The sequence below is a fragment of the Salvelinus alpinus genome, chromosome 30 (assembly GCF_045679555.1).
Source record: "Salvelinus alpinus chromosome 30, SLU_Salpinus.1, whole genome shotgun sequence".
In the NCBI taxonomy this organism is placed as follows: Eukaryota; Metazoa; Chordata; class Actinopteri; order Salmoniformes; family Salmonidae; genus Salvelinus; species Salvelinus alpinus.
Window position 1 is genome coordinate 24,086,127 of NC_092115.1, and position 15,501 is coordinate 24,101,627.

General features: G+C 41.0%; 1 protein-coding gene across 11 annotated transcripts in view; it reads left to right on the forward strand.

The window, feature by feature from the left end:
* The window catches only part of astn1 (astrotactin 1), a 246,781-nt gene that overhangs the window by 89,562 nt on the left and 141,718 nt on the right, over positions 1-15,501 (forward strand). For all 11 annotated transcript variants that reach the window (XM_071377340.1, XM_071377345.1, XM_071377341.1 and 8 more), the window contains one exon: positions 5,806-5,956. In XM_071377340.1, the coding sequence (XP_071233441.1) occupies positions 5,806-5,956 (151 nt within the window). The remainder of the gene's footprint in view (positions 1-5,805; positions 5,957-15,501) is intronic.

Genomic DNA, 15,501 nt, shown 5'->3' on the forward strand with positions numbered 1-15,501 from the left:
CAATAATGTAAACTATTCTCCCATATTATACAGTATCCCATTACACCCTACTTGTTTCCTGGGTTTTTATATTCTATTTATCATTTGGCAGCTTTCTTGAAAACTGAGTAAATAACTACATGTCTTGTGATTGATGACGTGATGAACGCTCACGTTGTGTCCCCCCAGGGCAGTAGCATACGCCACAGCTACCTACCACCTCTAGATGCTGTTAATTTACTCGGCTTTGGAGCTGCGTGCTCCCTCTGAGGCCTTGTTTGAAAATCATTTGTCACCACGTCTTACTCTCTGACAGCAATACAAGGAAGAAAAGGCTCTGATCTAAAAGTGGCTGTGCCTTAATTCATTGATTTCATAAAAATGACAAAAGAGTTGACAAAAGATCTTTAAACTGAACTGCAGCCATTTTTATATCAATCTCAAATAATTTCTGGGTCACAATGGAGTACCTTACTGTAACAGTTTTCCATTAAAATGGTCAAAAAGATACAAAATGAGCTTTTTTGCAAAAAAATATATTTGGGAGTGGTGGTCTGAGTGGTCTGACTGGGGAGGGGAAACAGAAAACTAGCTGTTATTTGGCAGATAGGTTGGGAACTCTCTTTGTTATTGGTCTATTACCTAATTTACAATCTAGTGATGTTACCACAGAAGCCGAAACACAACCCATGCAAAACCTGCTGATTAGAAGGTCCTGGGTACATTTTATTTTCAACCAGCAACTATCAGGAAATAACACTGATCACATTTTTTCACAGTGTTAGTTTTATCAGCTGTTGTACAATATACAGTATATATATATATATATATTTTAAACCTTAATTTAAGGTCAGTTAAGAACAAATTCTTATTTACAATGACAGCCTAGGAACAGTAGGTTAACTGCCTTGTTCAGGGGCAGAACGACAGATTTTTACCTTGTCAGCCTGGGGATTCGATCTAGCAACCTTCGGTTACTGGCCCAACGCTCTAACCACTAGGCTACCTGCCGCCCCATAATGATACAATATGATACAAAACACAGGAACATTTTTATTTTGACTGCATTGGGCACCTTTTTTCATTAAAGTTGTGTTTCAAAGAGTCAGCGTTCAACTTTCTCTCCCCATTTAATGAACCATTTAGAGGGTTAGATTTAGTTACTTGCTTCTACTCCTTGTTATCCTATATAGCAACAGAAATGAGATGGAGGAAAGTTTTGTAAGTTAAGCCATGTAGGACGCAGAGTATTCATAGATACATGTAGAGTGATCTGTAGACTTGGAATCAGAATCCTCACAACATACAGTATTTCCTTCCATTTTAACTGTGACTCACCTATAAAGAGTAAAGTATAATGCAAGGTAAATTACAGGGTAAAGAGAAGCAATTAGCCAGCCTGTATTTTTCAATGGCTAATAGCCTGAATGGATGTCTCTTCTTTGTGTCTTTTCTGAATTATGAGCAGAGAGGACTTTCCTATTGCTTAAATGTTCTTTTTAATCATATATATAATTGAACGTTAGGGTAAATGGGCTCATCTTTCTACATAGAAAGCTTTAAGGTTAAAATCTACAGTGATAGTGTCTATTGAATAGTTAACCAAATAGCTAGCCGGACTATCTACATTGACCCTTTTTGCACTAACTTTTTTGACTCATCACATACGCTGATGCTAATGTTTATTATCTGTCACTTTATTCCTGGTTATATCATATGTATGTACATATAGTCCTCAATTACCTTGTACCCCTGCACATCGAATCAGTACTGGTGACCCGTGTATATATTAAGTGTTTTACTTTACTATTATGTTTCTATATTATTTCTCTCTGCATTGTTGGGAAGGGCTTGTAAGTAAGCATTTCACTGTTAGTCTACACCTTTTGTTTACGAAGCATGTGACGAATAACATTTCTCTCATGTAAATACAAAGGTTATTTTGTGTACTTAATACAAAAAAATGAATACATCATAAAGGTAGCCTAAATTCAGTATAAGAATTAAACCCTCAATTTTTTTTTAAATACATCATTATCTGTGTGACCTGTTGGGTTAGTTCTCCATAAATGTATAAAGACAATGCCCACAGTCAATTATAAAAGAATATTGGCAAGTTTGATAAAATCTTGAAATATCAAATATGTTTCTTTCAGGAAATCTCCGTGGGAAGCATTCTGGGAGTGGGTGAGGGAGGAAAGAAATACTATCTACACAACAAGAGAGGCTATTCTTTCTTTCCCCTAGGCAAGGTTCATGGCAGTGTTATTATAAAAGTACTCAGTTTATCATGTAAACTCAGCAAAAAAAGAAACGTCCCTTTTTCAGGACCCTGTCTTTCAAAGATAATTCTTAAAAATCCAAATAACTTCACAGATCTTCATTGTAAAGGGTTTAAACCACTGTTTCCCATGCTTGTTCAATGAACCATAAACAATTAATGAACATGCACCTGTAACGGATGTGAAAGGGCTAGCTAGTTAGCGGTGGTGCACGCTAATGGCCTTTCAATCGGTGACGTCACTTGCTCTGAGACCTTGAAGTGGTGGTTCCCCTTGCTCTGCAAGAGCCGCGGCTTTTGTGGAGCGATGGGTAACGATGCTTCGTGAGTGACTGTTGTTGATGTGTGCAGAGGGTCCCTGGTTCGCGCCCGGGTATGGGGGACGGACGTAAAGTTAAACTGTTACACACCTGTGGAATGGTTGTTAAGACACTAACAGCTTACAGACGGTAGGCAATTAAGGTGACAGTTATGAAAACTTAGGACACTAAGGAAGTCTTTTTACTGACTCTGAAAAACACCAAAAGAAAGGCCCAGGGTCCCTGCTCATCTGAGTGAATGTGCCTTAGGCATGCTGCAAGGAGGCATGAGGACTGCATATGTGGCCAGGGCAATAAATTGCAATGTCCGTACTGTAAGACACATAAGACAGAGCTACAGGGAGACAGGACGGACAGCCGATCGTCCTCGCAGTGGCAGACCACGTGTAACAACACCTGCACAGGATCGGTACATCCGAACATCACACCTGCAGGACAGGTACAGGATGGCAACAACAACTGCCCGAGTTACACCAGGAACGGACAATCCCTCCATCACTGCTCAGACTGTCCGCAATAGGCTGAGAGAGGCTGGACTGAGGGCTTGTAGGCCTGTTGTAAGGCAGGTCCTCACCAGACATCACCGGCAACAACGTCGCCTATGGGCACAAACCCACCTTCGCTGGACCAGACAGGACTGGCAAAAAGTGCTCTTCACTGACGACTCACGGTTTTGTCTCACCAGGGGTGATGGTCGGATTTGCGTTTATCGTCGAAGGAATGAGCGTTACACCGAGGTCTGTACTCTGGAGCGGGATCAATTTGGAGGTGGAGTGTCCGTCATGGTCTGTGTGTCACAGCATCATCGGACTGAGCTTGTTGTCATTGCAGGCAATCTCAACACTGTGCGTTACAGGGAAGACATCCTCCTCCCTCATGTGGTACCCTTCCTGCAGGCTCATCCCGACATGACCCTCCAGCATGACAATGCCACCAGCCATACTGCTCGCTCTGTGCGTGATTTCCTGCAAGACAGGAATGTCAGTAGTCTGCCATGGACAGCGAAGAGCCCGGATCTCAATCCCATTGAGCATGTCTGGGACCTGTTGGATCGGAGGGTGAGGGCTAGGGCCATTCCCCCCCAGAAATATCCGTGAACTTGCAGGTGCCTTGGTGGAAGAGTGGGGTAACATCTCACAGCAAGAACTGGCAAAACTGTTGCAGTCCATGAGGAGGAGATGCAGTACTTAATGCAGCTGGTGGCCACACCAGATACTGACTGTTACTTTTGATTTTGAACCCCCCCCACCCCCCTTTGTTCAGGGACACATTATTCAATTTCTGTAGGTCACATGTCAGTGGAACTTGTTCAGTTCATGTCTCAGTTGTTGAATCTTGTTATGATCATACAAATATTTACACATGTTAAGTTTGCTGGAAATAAACGCAGTTGACAGTGAGAGGACATTTCTTTTTTTGCTGAGTTTATATTCCACTTCAATAGCATGGTGATTTAGCATCCTGAAAATAAGAATGTACTCCCAAGCTTTGTTTTTCATCCACCCTTTCTATTCATATTTCAATGGGATGATCTGAAATATTTTACCTTGCAAGTCTTTGAAATATTTCACATAAGGCAAATTACAGGGTAAAGAGAAGTAATTAGCCAGCCTGTATTTTTCAACAGCTAATAGCCTGAATGTCTCTTCTTTGTGTCTTTTCTGAATTATGAGCAGAGAGGACTTTCATATTGCTTAAATGTTCTTGTTAATCATATAGATATCAAAATCAAATCAAATGTTATTAGTCACATGCGCCGAATACAGTGAAATGCTTACTTACAAGCCCCTAACCAACAATGCAGTTTAAAAAATATGAATATGAATAAGAATAAGAAATAAAATGAACAAGTAATTAAAGAGCAGCAGTAAAATAACATTAGCGAGAATGTATACAGGGGGTACCAGTACACAGTCAATGTGCGGGGGCACCGGTTAGTCCAGGTAATTGAGGTAATGTGTACATGTAGATATAGTCATTAAAGTGACTATTCATAGATAATAACAGAGAGTAGCAACTGTGTAAAAGAGGGGGGCAATGCAAATAGTCTGGGTAGCCATTTGATTAGATGTTCAGGAGTCTTATGGCTTGGGGGTAGAAGCTGTTTAGAAGCCTCTTGGACCTAGACTTGGTGCTCCGGTACCGCTTGCCCGTGCGGTATCAGAGACAACAGTCTATGACTAGGGTGGCTGGAGGTTAGGGTAAATGGTCTCCTCTTTCTATATAAAGTTTTAAGATTCAAATGTACATTGATTGTGTCTATTGAAGACCACTAATGTATGGTCTGGATTCAATCAAACATGCAGAGTTGGATTTGTGCAACCGTGGGAGAGATCACATACGCACCTGTAACCCTCCTCATGATTCAGTGTTAAACAACATGACGACAAGGATGGATGATTTCACTCATGTAAATACAAAGGTTATTTTCTGTACTTAATCCCCAAAAATGTTATGCGTCATCATTTTTTTAAATGCATCATTATCTGTATGACCTGTTGGGTTAGTTCGCCATAAATGTATAAAGACAATGCCCACAGTCAATTATAAAAGAAAATTGGCTAGTTTGATAAAATCTTGAAATATCGAATATGTTTATTTCAGGCAATCTCTGGGGAAGCATTCTGGGAGTGGGTGAGGGAGCAAATGAATACTATCTACAAAACAAGAGAGGCTATTCTTTCTTTCCCCTAGGCAAGGTTCATGGCAGTGTTCTTATAAAAGTACTCAGTTTATCATATATATTCCACTTCAATGGCATGGTGATTTAGCATCCTGAAAATAAGAATGTACGCCCAAGCTTTGTTCTTCATCCACCCTTTCTATTCATATTTCAATGTGATAATCTGGAATATTTTACCTTGCAAGTCTTTGAAATTTTTCACATAATAGAGACAAAACAGATGGCTTGGAGCAAGGTTATAGCAATAAAGCACTGTAAACCGTACCGTAAACCCAATGCTTTTCATCAAACACATCTTAGGCCCTTTGCAAAGCAGGGTTGCTTTGAAATTCAACTTTTGGCTGCTCTGACTGAAGCACATCATAAAGTTTCAAAATGAAAGACGCATTTGGTGCATTGTTTTGTGATGAGGACTACAACCAACCCATTTTCAATCAACAGACAATAACCAAAGAGGGACATTTGATTGCTAGCGACTGATGATTTTGTTTTTTGCTGAGGGGGAAGGTTATAATGTTTTTGTTTGTGTTTTATTTTGCCAGAGAAGAGCTGATGATCTCCTCATCGTTTGACAGTCTGGAGGTTTTACTGGACTCATTTGGCCCAGTGCGTGACTGCTCAAAGGACAATGGTGGTTGTAGCCGAAACTTCCGCTGCGTCTCTGACCGAAAGCTTGATTCCAGTGGATGTGTGGTGAGTGAATCACTGTACCGCCTGGAGATGGCCCCCTTTACAGTACTACCTCACTTTGTTTGCTTAGCGGACATGAAATGAACCAGGCATGTTCTATTTCATTCACCATCTGTCCATGGTTTCTATCCTACTAAAAAGTTGTACTCCTAGTGTTTGTTGGTGTTTCGCGACAGATTTTTGGTGAAAGATGTGAAAAACTGTCAACCATCTTTAAGACTATTTATTTGCTCAAGACATGAGTTTCAGGTGATCCAGCATTTCTAATCAGACGAGAGATGATCCAGTATTTCTGATCAGATTATCTTTCTGTAACAGGTTTGAAGATAAAATTTTTGGAACTATCAAATCTTCCTCAAATGATAATAATTTATTGATTTACATTTCCTCAATATTATGCCCTCCCACCCTCAATGCATGATATTATAATGAGATACAGAATATCTATTCGGTGCATGAGTTGGACAGATCTAAGGCACATTTTCTATGCATTTCAGTTTCAAATGTCTGCACTGGATTGATAAAACATCACATTTGCATTACTGCAGTGAACTTTTCAAAACATGACTGTCATGGCAAAAAAACATTAGTAATCAAAAGACTGTATCAAAACGTTGGTTTAACATGGCTATCAAGACCATTCTCTGACTCAGCAATGGGCTGTATGTAATGTCTAAACTGGTTTTGACCAAGATGTTTGTGTAGGAACTGTATTTCACACTTGAATGTTAATTATATATGAGCAGACACTATTTTAATCGACAACAAACGTTCATTATTGTATCTGTCATAGTTAAGAATTGCAATTTGAGTACAGAGGTCATACTTGGACATCACTGTAAGTGTTCTTTCACAGCTTTGGGGTCCCTAGCATCATCTGAAAATACATCCGTCTTCTGCACCAATGCAATTAAGATTCCTGTTTGTTAGAAGGCCTGACTTGGTTTGGTGTTCATTCAGATACAAGTGCGCAGAAATCACCTCATTTGTTTCTTTGAGGCTTGTAAATGTCACAATCTTGCTGCTCAAGTAAATGTAATTTCAATGCCGAGCGATTAGATTTAGCAAACAATGTATTGCCATCGTTGAGAACATTTTCCTTCTGCTCTAATTGTGCTGGTGGACAGACCTACCTACATGCAGCTGTCACAGAGTTCACAACCAACAGCATGCAGACTCCCTGGTATTGCACTTCTTGTAATAGATATGACCTATAGTATCAATGGTTTCCAGTATCTAAAAGTCATGACTAAATGTCTTGATTTATTACAAAATATATTGCAGGGTTTGACATTTAAACACAGGAAAGAGCATTGCAATATATGAGGGCACTAAATATATCTATGTCATGTTGTGGAAATTATTCTTATATGATATTAAATTAGGATAATAATAAATAATAATTTGTAAAGTGTATTTCTCACACCCAAGGCGAACATTATATATTTTTTTTAATAAAAAGAATGCAAAAACCTAGAACACAGACAACAAACAAAGCTACGTATATACTGTACAGTTGTCGTCAGATCCGGAGGACATGAGAACAGAATTAAGAGGTCCTGTTAATTAATTAGTCAATGATAGCAGCTCTACCACTGAGCTCTGAAGTCGACAACAGTCTCAGAAGGTATTTGTTAACATGCTCAAGCTTCATGAAATACTTAGACATGTGCCCCTAGTTTATGCAACTGCAAAATACATTCAATCATCAAATTAGAATCATATTTTCATTTTCTATTTTCTATTTGTTTTCTCCCTTATTTCTGTCATGAAGCAAAAGCCCTGATACTTTCAGCAACTGATTATACTGAAAGAATATTAATAGATATGCATCATGTTGATCTTAATTTCTAAACATTTCCTTGCATACCTCATGCTTTTATGGAGATAACTGTTTCTATTATTGTGATATGGATTCTTTTCTGCATCACCCAGACCTACCTGAAGCTCTGGATTTTTGATTCATGGTAATGAAGGTTTAATATGGACATCCCATTTATAAACATACATTTGCAAGCTTAGATCCGCAATAAGGAATCAATCTTTGCCTTTGACAGATTTTTTTCCTACCAGTTCCTACTAAGTGTCCACTCTTGTTACTGCAAGATATCCAGGATGGTGCCATCTGTTGCAAATATTACTTGGCGTTTTGTAATTACCTTGTGACTAGGTATATGAATGATGCTTTCATCCGTCAAATCATAGTGGTAACTGGCTGGGACCCAGAGGCCGAATCCACAAATCAATTAACACCTTGTCTGAGTCCATGCTGCCAGTCTCGTCTCGTCATGTTTAATATCTCTCCTAGCATGAGCCGATGCCGCCTGACCCACTTTGTCTTGGCTGATGTATGGCACTCCTGAGGAGAGACAGTGCAGTCGTTTGGAAGTAATGTCTAATAATCACCTAATTATTATGCGATTCATTAGCTCTCGTCTACTCCTGCTAGAACAGGGGAAATGTGAGGCTGTCTGTCCAGCCTATCTGCCACCAGAACAAATTGGGCCCTGTCCAAACAAAGCGTCGGCCTGCAGTGTGGGATGTGTACCTACCAACAGAGGAGACCTTAGTATTTACATGATGCAGACATTAGGACTGTTATCACACACTTACGGACACCCTGCAGTGAGAATGACCAGGGTGGAAATATTCCCCAATGTCTTAATTGGCCTTTGTAATTGGTATATAGACATTTATTCCTTCATTTGATGTTCCATTGGTGAAGACATTTCATCACGTATTTACAGTACTGCTGGCCTGTACTAATCAAATCAAATCAAATAGATTTATATAGCCCTTCTTACATCAGCTGATATCTCAAAGTGCTGTACAGAAACCCAGCCTAAAACCTCAAACAGCAAGCAATGCAGGTGTAGAAGCACGGTGGCTAGGAAAAACTCCCTAGAAAGGCCAAAACCTAGGAAGAAACCTAGAGAGGAACCAGGCTATGAGGGGTGGCCAGTCCTCTTCTGGCTGTGCCGGGTGGAGATTATAACAGAACATGGCCAAGATGTTCAAATGTTCATAAATGACCAGCATGGTCAAATAATAATAATCACAGTAGTTGTCGAGGGTGCAGCAAGTCAGCACCTCAGGAGTAAATGTCAGTTGGCTTTTCATTGCCTGTCATTAAGAGTATCTCTACCGCTCCTGCTGTCTCTAGAGAGTTGAAAACAGCAGGTCTGGGACAGGTAGCACGTCCGGTGAACAGGTCAGGGTTCCATAGCCGCAGGCAGAACAGTTGAAACTGGAGCAGCAGCACGGCCAGGTGGACTGGGGACAGCAAGGAGTCATCATGCCAGGTAGTCCTGAGGCATGGTCCTAGGGCTCAGGTCCTCCGAGAGAGAGAAAGAAAGAGAGAAAGAGAGAATTAGAGAGAGCATACTTAAATTCACACAGGACACCGGATAAGACAGGAGTACTCCAGATATAACAAACTGACCCTAGCTCCCCGACACTACTGCAGCATAAATACTGGAGGCTGAGACAGGAGGGGTCAGGAGACACTGTGGCCCCATCCGATGATACCCCCGGACAGGGCCAAACAGGAAGGATATAACCCCACCCACTTTGCCAAAGCACAGCCCCCACACCACTAGAGGGATATCTTCAACCACCAACTTACCATCCTGAGACAATCCCGAGTATAGCCCACAAAGATCTCCGCCACGGCACAACCCAGACAGGAAGATTACGTCAGTGACTCAACCCACTCAAGTGACGCACCCCTCCTAGGGACGGCATGAAAGAGCACCAGTAAGCCAGTGACTCAGCCCCTGTAATAGGTTTAGAGGCAGAGAATCCCAGTGGAGAGAAGGGAACCGGCCAGGCAGAGACAGCAAGGGCGGTTCGTTGCTCTAGAGCCTTTCCGTTCACCTTCACACTCCTGGGCCAGACTACACTCAATCATATGACCCACTAAAGAGATGAGTCTTCAGTAAAGACTTAAAGGTTGAGACCGAGTCTGCGTCTCTCACATGGGTAAGCAGACCATTCCATAAAAATGGAGATCTATAGGAGAAAGCCCTGCCTCCAGCTGTTTGCTTAGAAATTCTAGGGACAATTAGGAGGCCTGCGTCTTGTGACCGTAGCATACGTGTAGGTATGTACGGCAGGACCAAATCGGAAAGATAGGTAGGAGCAAGCCCATGTAATGCTTTGTAGGTTAGCAGTAAAACCTTGAAATCAGCCCTTGTCTTAACAGGAAGCCAGTGTAGGGAGGCTAGCACTGGAGTAATATCATACATTTTTTGGGTTCTAGTCAGGATTCTAGCAGCCGTATTTAGCACTAACTGAAGTTTATTTAGTGCTTTATCCGGGTAGGCGGAAAGTAGAGCATTGCAGTAGTCTAACCTAGAAGTAACAAAAGCATGGATACATTTTTCTGCATCATTTTGGGACAGAAAGTTTCTGATTTTTGCAATGTTATGTAGATGGAAAAAAGCTGTCCTTGAAACAGTCTTGATATGTTCGTCAAAAGAGAGATCAGGGTCCAGAGTAACGCCGAGGTCCTTCACAGTTTTATTTGAGACGATTTTACAACCATCAAGATTAATTGTCAGATTCAACAGAAGATCTCTTTGTTTCTTGGGACCTAGAACAAGCAGCTCTGTTTTGTCCGAGTTTAAAAGTAGAACGTTTGCAGCCATCCACTTCCATATGTCTGAAACACAGGCTTCTAGCGAGGGCAATTTTGGGGCTTCACCATGTTTCATTGAAATGTACAGCCGTGTGTCATCCGCACAGCAGTGAAAGTTAACATTATGTTTTCGAAAGACATCCCCAAGAGGTAAAATATATAGTGAAAACAATAGTGGTCCCAAAACGGAACCTTGAGGAACACCGAAATATACAGAGGACAAACCATTCACAGAGACAAACTGATATCTTTCCAACAGATAAGATCTAAACCAGGCCAGAACTTGTCCATGTAGACCAATTTGGGTTTCCAATCTCTCCAAAAGAATGTGGTGATCGATGGTATCAAAGGCAGCACTAAGGTCTAGGATCACGAGGACAGATGCAGAGTCTGACGCCATTAAAAGGTAATTTACCACCTTCACAAGTGCAGTCTCAGTGCTATGATGGGGTCTAAAACCAGACGGAAGCATTTCGTATACATTGTTTGTCTTCAGGAAGGCAGTGAGTTGCTGCGCAACAGCTTTTTCATTTTTTTTTCGAGAGGAAATGAAGATTCGATATAGGCCGATAGTTTTTTATATTTTCTGGGTCAAGGTTTGGCTTTTTCAAGAGAGGCTTTATTACTGCCACTTTTAGTGAGTTTGGTACACATCCGGTGGATAGAGAGACGTTTATTATGTTCAACGTAGGAGGGCCAAGCACAGGAAGCAGCTCTTTCAGTAGTTTAGTTGGAATAGGGTCCAGTATGCAGCTTGAAGGTTTAGAGGCCATGATTATTTTAATCATTGTGTCAAGAGATATAGTACTAAAACACTTAAGTGTCTCTCTTGATCCTACAACTGAACTTGTCAAATTTACATTTAAAAAATTAGGTGTGCTGTTTGGGTGTCACATATACCTTCCCCCAGAGAACTCCTCCTTCAAAAATATATACAGTATAGATATACCTCAAAAACATATAGATATACCTTACAATTAATAGAATGCTCAATTGTGCCAGTCTAAGCTGTCCACGGTCAAACATAATCTTATTTAACTTCAGAACAAGCACCTGAACATGTTTCCCATGCTGGCCTATACACTTTGTTACTGACGTAGTCCACATTCAGCTGCAACCAGCTCTGACTTGGATCCCATTTTGGACACTAAGCAGTTCTGAGCTGAGTCGATATTTGGCCAAGGTATTCTATGAGCATACTCCTATAGAGTAGTAGGTGCTCAGCAGCCTGCCAGTACTGATGTTTTCCTCTAAGGATCGATAGGGGGTTTTAAGGTAGTACATCCTCTTTTGGAAAAATCTGCTACAGTCTTTCCGTGGACAGATGCAGAGCATGTTAATGCACCTCTGTAATCACTAAAGCTACCTCTGAAATATGACTGGCTAGCACCAGGGGAGGTGTTGGTGAAGTTTTTTTTACACTAATCCCCCCAACAACTGGTGATTTATGAAGATAAGATATATATGGTTTGGGAGTGGCGTTATAGAATGTCAATACAATCACTGTACAATTTTAAGTTTACATATATATTCCCAAGGGGTTATTATATTACTGTACTCTGGATAATTTTACAACTCTTAAGACTACCTGATATACATTGATAACCTCAACCATGACATTTGGAACAGATTATATCTTCCCTTTCCTCCTGAAACTCTGCTTGCTGGATAAGTAGACCTATTCAATCTCTATTGTTCACTTTCTCCAATCTGCCTATTTGGCGTATTGGAAAATTGCAAAGTTTATCCAACTCTCTAGAAAGGATTTGTTGCTATGTGGCAACAACACATGGCTGATTCCCATAAACTGGAAGGAGCAGGAGGAATTTATCTCCATTAGGAAATGGGATTAAAAGGTACAGTGGTTCAAGGGTTTTTCCAGTTCAGCCTAAATACAAAAGCTTCACAAGCCGGTACACTATTATCATTTATTGTCTTATTTCCTTAAACTGCCAGTGAAGGATGTTGTTTATTTTGTGGTGCTACATTTGTTATTCTACCTAGCAACTAAAAAAAAATGTGTCAACATATTTCATTACTATGAAAGGAGATATACTGTATGTTGACATTATCTATTGTTTCTCTCATGCAGGGATCTTTAGAGGACCTTTGCCATTTTCACTTTATCTGAATCATTTCAAAGCATATGATTTATTCTACCTTTGACCTATGGATTGTGAATTCCTAAATGGTTGAGTTTTAAATTCACAATAGAACTCTTTGCAAAAATGCTGTATGGTGTAACGTCTGCTTCCAACTCACACTCTCAAACACGAAGATCCCCAGAACGCAGCTCACTTTCCAGCCCACCTTCCAGCTCACACTCTCAAACACATAGATCCCCTGAACGCAGCTCACTCTCCAGATCCCAATCACCTGAATTCTGATGACCTGTTCACACACCTGTATGTCATTATCACACACTATTTAGTTCAGTTCTTTGCACCCCATTATTGTGAGGTATTGTTTGTTTTGTGACACACTTCTATTCGGAGGGCTGGATTTCCCAATGTAATTTAATCCTCTCGTGTATGATAGTTTTTGTCTGCCTCACTAATGATGCCTTTTGCCTATTCCCTGCCTGTACTTTAGCCTATCGGATTATTTTTGTTATCAACCTATTGCATGATCTCCCGGACGACGTTACTAGCCTTTTCCCTGCCTGTACTGTTGACTTTTTGGACCCCCTGTGTATAACCTTCTGCCTGCCCCTGGACCCAGCTACCTGCCTCTTCCTGTGGTCCTTTACAAATAAACACCTGCTGCGCCCTGTGCTTGAAACCAGCTCTCTGTCTAACATTGTGTTCATTACATATGGAAATATAACTGTATGGAAAATCCTCAAACAGTATAATGCAAGCCTGAAAGCAAGCACATCTTTAATGACTATCATTCTCTTGGCAGTGGGGAAATTCTCCTGAGTTCTCCTATTTCTGCATGTCAGTCAGAATCACCTTTACTCACCAAGTACATTTACACACACAGAATTTGGCTTCCAGCAGTCAATAAGGAGAGATGTGGGGTTCACAAGCAAGGGCCATCAAGGACCATTAATACATGAATTCCACTGACTTCCCTTTGCCACACTTACCCATTGCCATCGATTGCAGAGAGGCCCAGTGATTTAAAGAGCCTCTGCTACAGATGAGTTAGGAGATTCAATGTGCCATGCTCTTTACATTACATGTGATAAATCCATTTTCACAGTACCCGTAGCCTAGCGACAAAATCAATAGCAATGTGTCCAGGGAGGGACGAGGCGAGGGACTCCTGTTACGACATATGCCCCAATGGCCATTGATACATTAGCCATTAACCCAGTGTTAATCACTTAACCACAGATGATTGTGGACTACAGGAAAAAGAGGACCGAGCACGCCCCCATTCTCATCGACAGGGCTGCAGTGGAGCAGGTTAAGAGTTTCAAGTTCATTGGTGTCCACATCACCAACAAACTAACATGGTCCAAGCACACCAAGCCAGTCGTGAAGAGGGCACGACAAAACCTATTCCCCCTCAGGAGACTGAAAAGATTTAGCATGGGTCCTCAGATCCCCAAAAGGTTCTAAAGCTGCACCATCGGGAGCATCCTGACTGGTTGCATCGCTGCCTGGTATGGCAACTGCTCGGCCTCTGACCGCAAGGCACTACAGAGGGTATTGCGAACGGCCCAGTTCATCACTGGGGCCAAGCTTTCTGCCATCCAGGACTTCTATACCAGGCGGTGTCAGAGGAAGGCCCTAAAAATTGTCAAAGACTCCAGCCACCCTAGTCATAGACTGTTCTCTCTGCTACCGCTAAGCAAAAGGTACCAGAGCGCCAAGTCTAGGTCCAAGAGGCTTCTAAACAGCTTCTACCCCCAAGCTATAAGACTCCTAAACAAATGGCTACACAGACTATTTGCATTGCACCCCTTCTTTTACACCGCTGCTACTCTCTGTTGTTATCATCATCTATGCATAGTCACTTTAATAACTCGGCCTACATGTACATATTACCTCAACTGACCAGTGCCCCCACACATTGACTCTATACCGGTACCCCCCTGTATATTGTTATTTTACTGCTGCTCTTTAATTACTTGTTTATTTTATTTCTTATTCTTATCTGTTTTTTTTTTACTGGATTGTTGGTTAGGGGATCGTAAGTAAGCATTTCACTGTAAGGTCTACACCTGTTGTATTTGGCGCATGTTAATAATACAATTTGATTCGTAAGAGGGCCAGCCAGACCTCTTGAGGCTTGTTCACACTGCAGGCATTAATGCTCAAATCATTTTTGTTTTTCAAATCCATTTTGAAATACTGTTTGTCCAAATAGCAAATTACAAGTGACCAAATCAGATTTGGTGACATGCACAGTGGTTCAGGCTGATTAGTGGTCGTGCTCGTGCTTCCTATGACTCAGAAGTTATGTAGCAAGCTAATGCTAATGTAGCAACTGGATGTTTCCCAGTTGCTTTGAATGTCCAAAATCATAGTGTAATAAACACTTTTAAAGACTCAAAGGATAAGATGATCCAACTTTCAAAATTATTCCTTTTTGGCTAGCCACAGCACTCAACTAGCTAGCTAGGTAGCTGTTTAGTTTTCTAGCACATTCACTCATTTGTTTGTAAACAATTAAAAAGCTAGTTAGCTGCCAATGTTCTTGTTAAACTATCAACAGAATAGCTAGCAAGCAACAAGATATGCCAAATAACAGTCTAAAAACCATTTGAGGGCAAATAAATCAGATTTAACCATTCAGACACAAGTCACCAGGAATCAGATTTGAATCTGATTTCAAACCACCTATAAAGGTAGTTTTGAATGTGGCTTGAAATGTCAATTTCTATGTGATTTTTGACTGTTCAGACTGCAGGAAAAAGAACAGATTCGACTTGGATATGCAAAAAAAAACAGCCAAT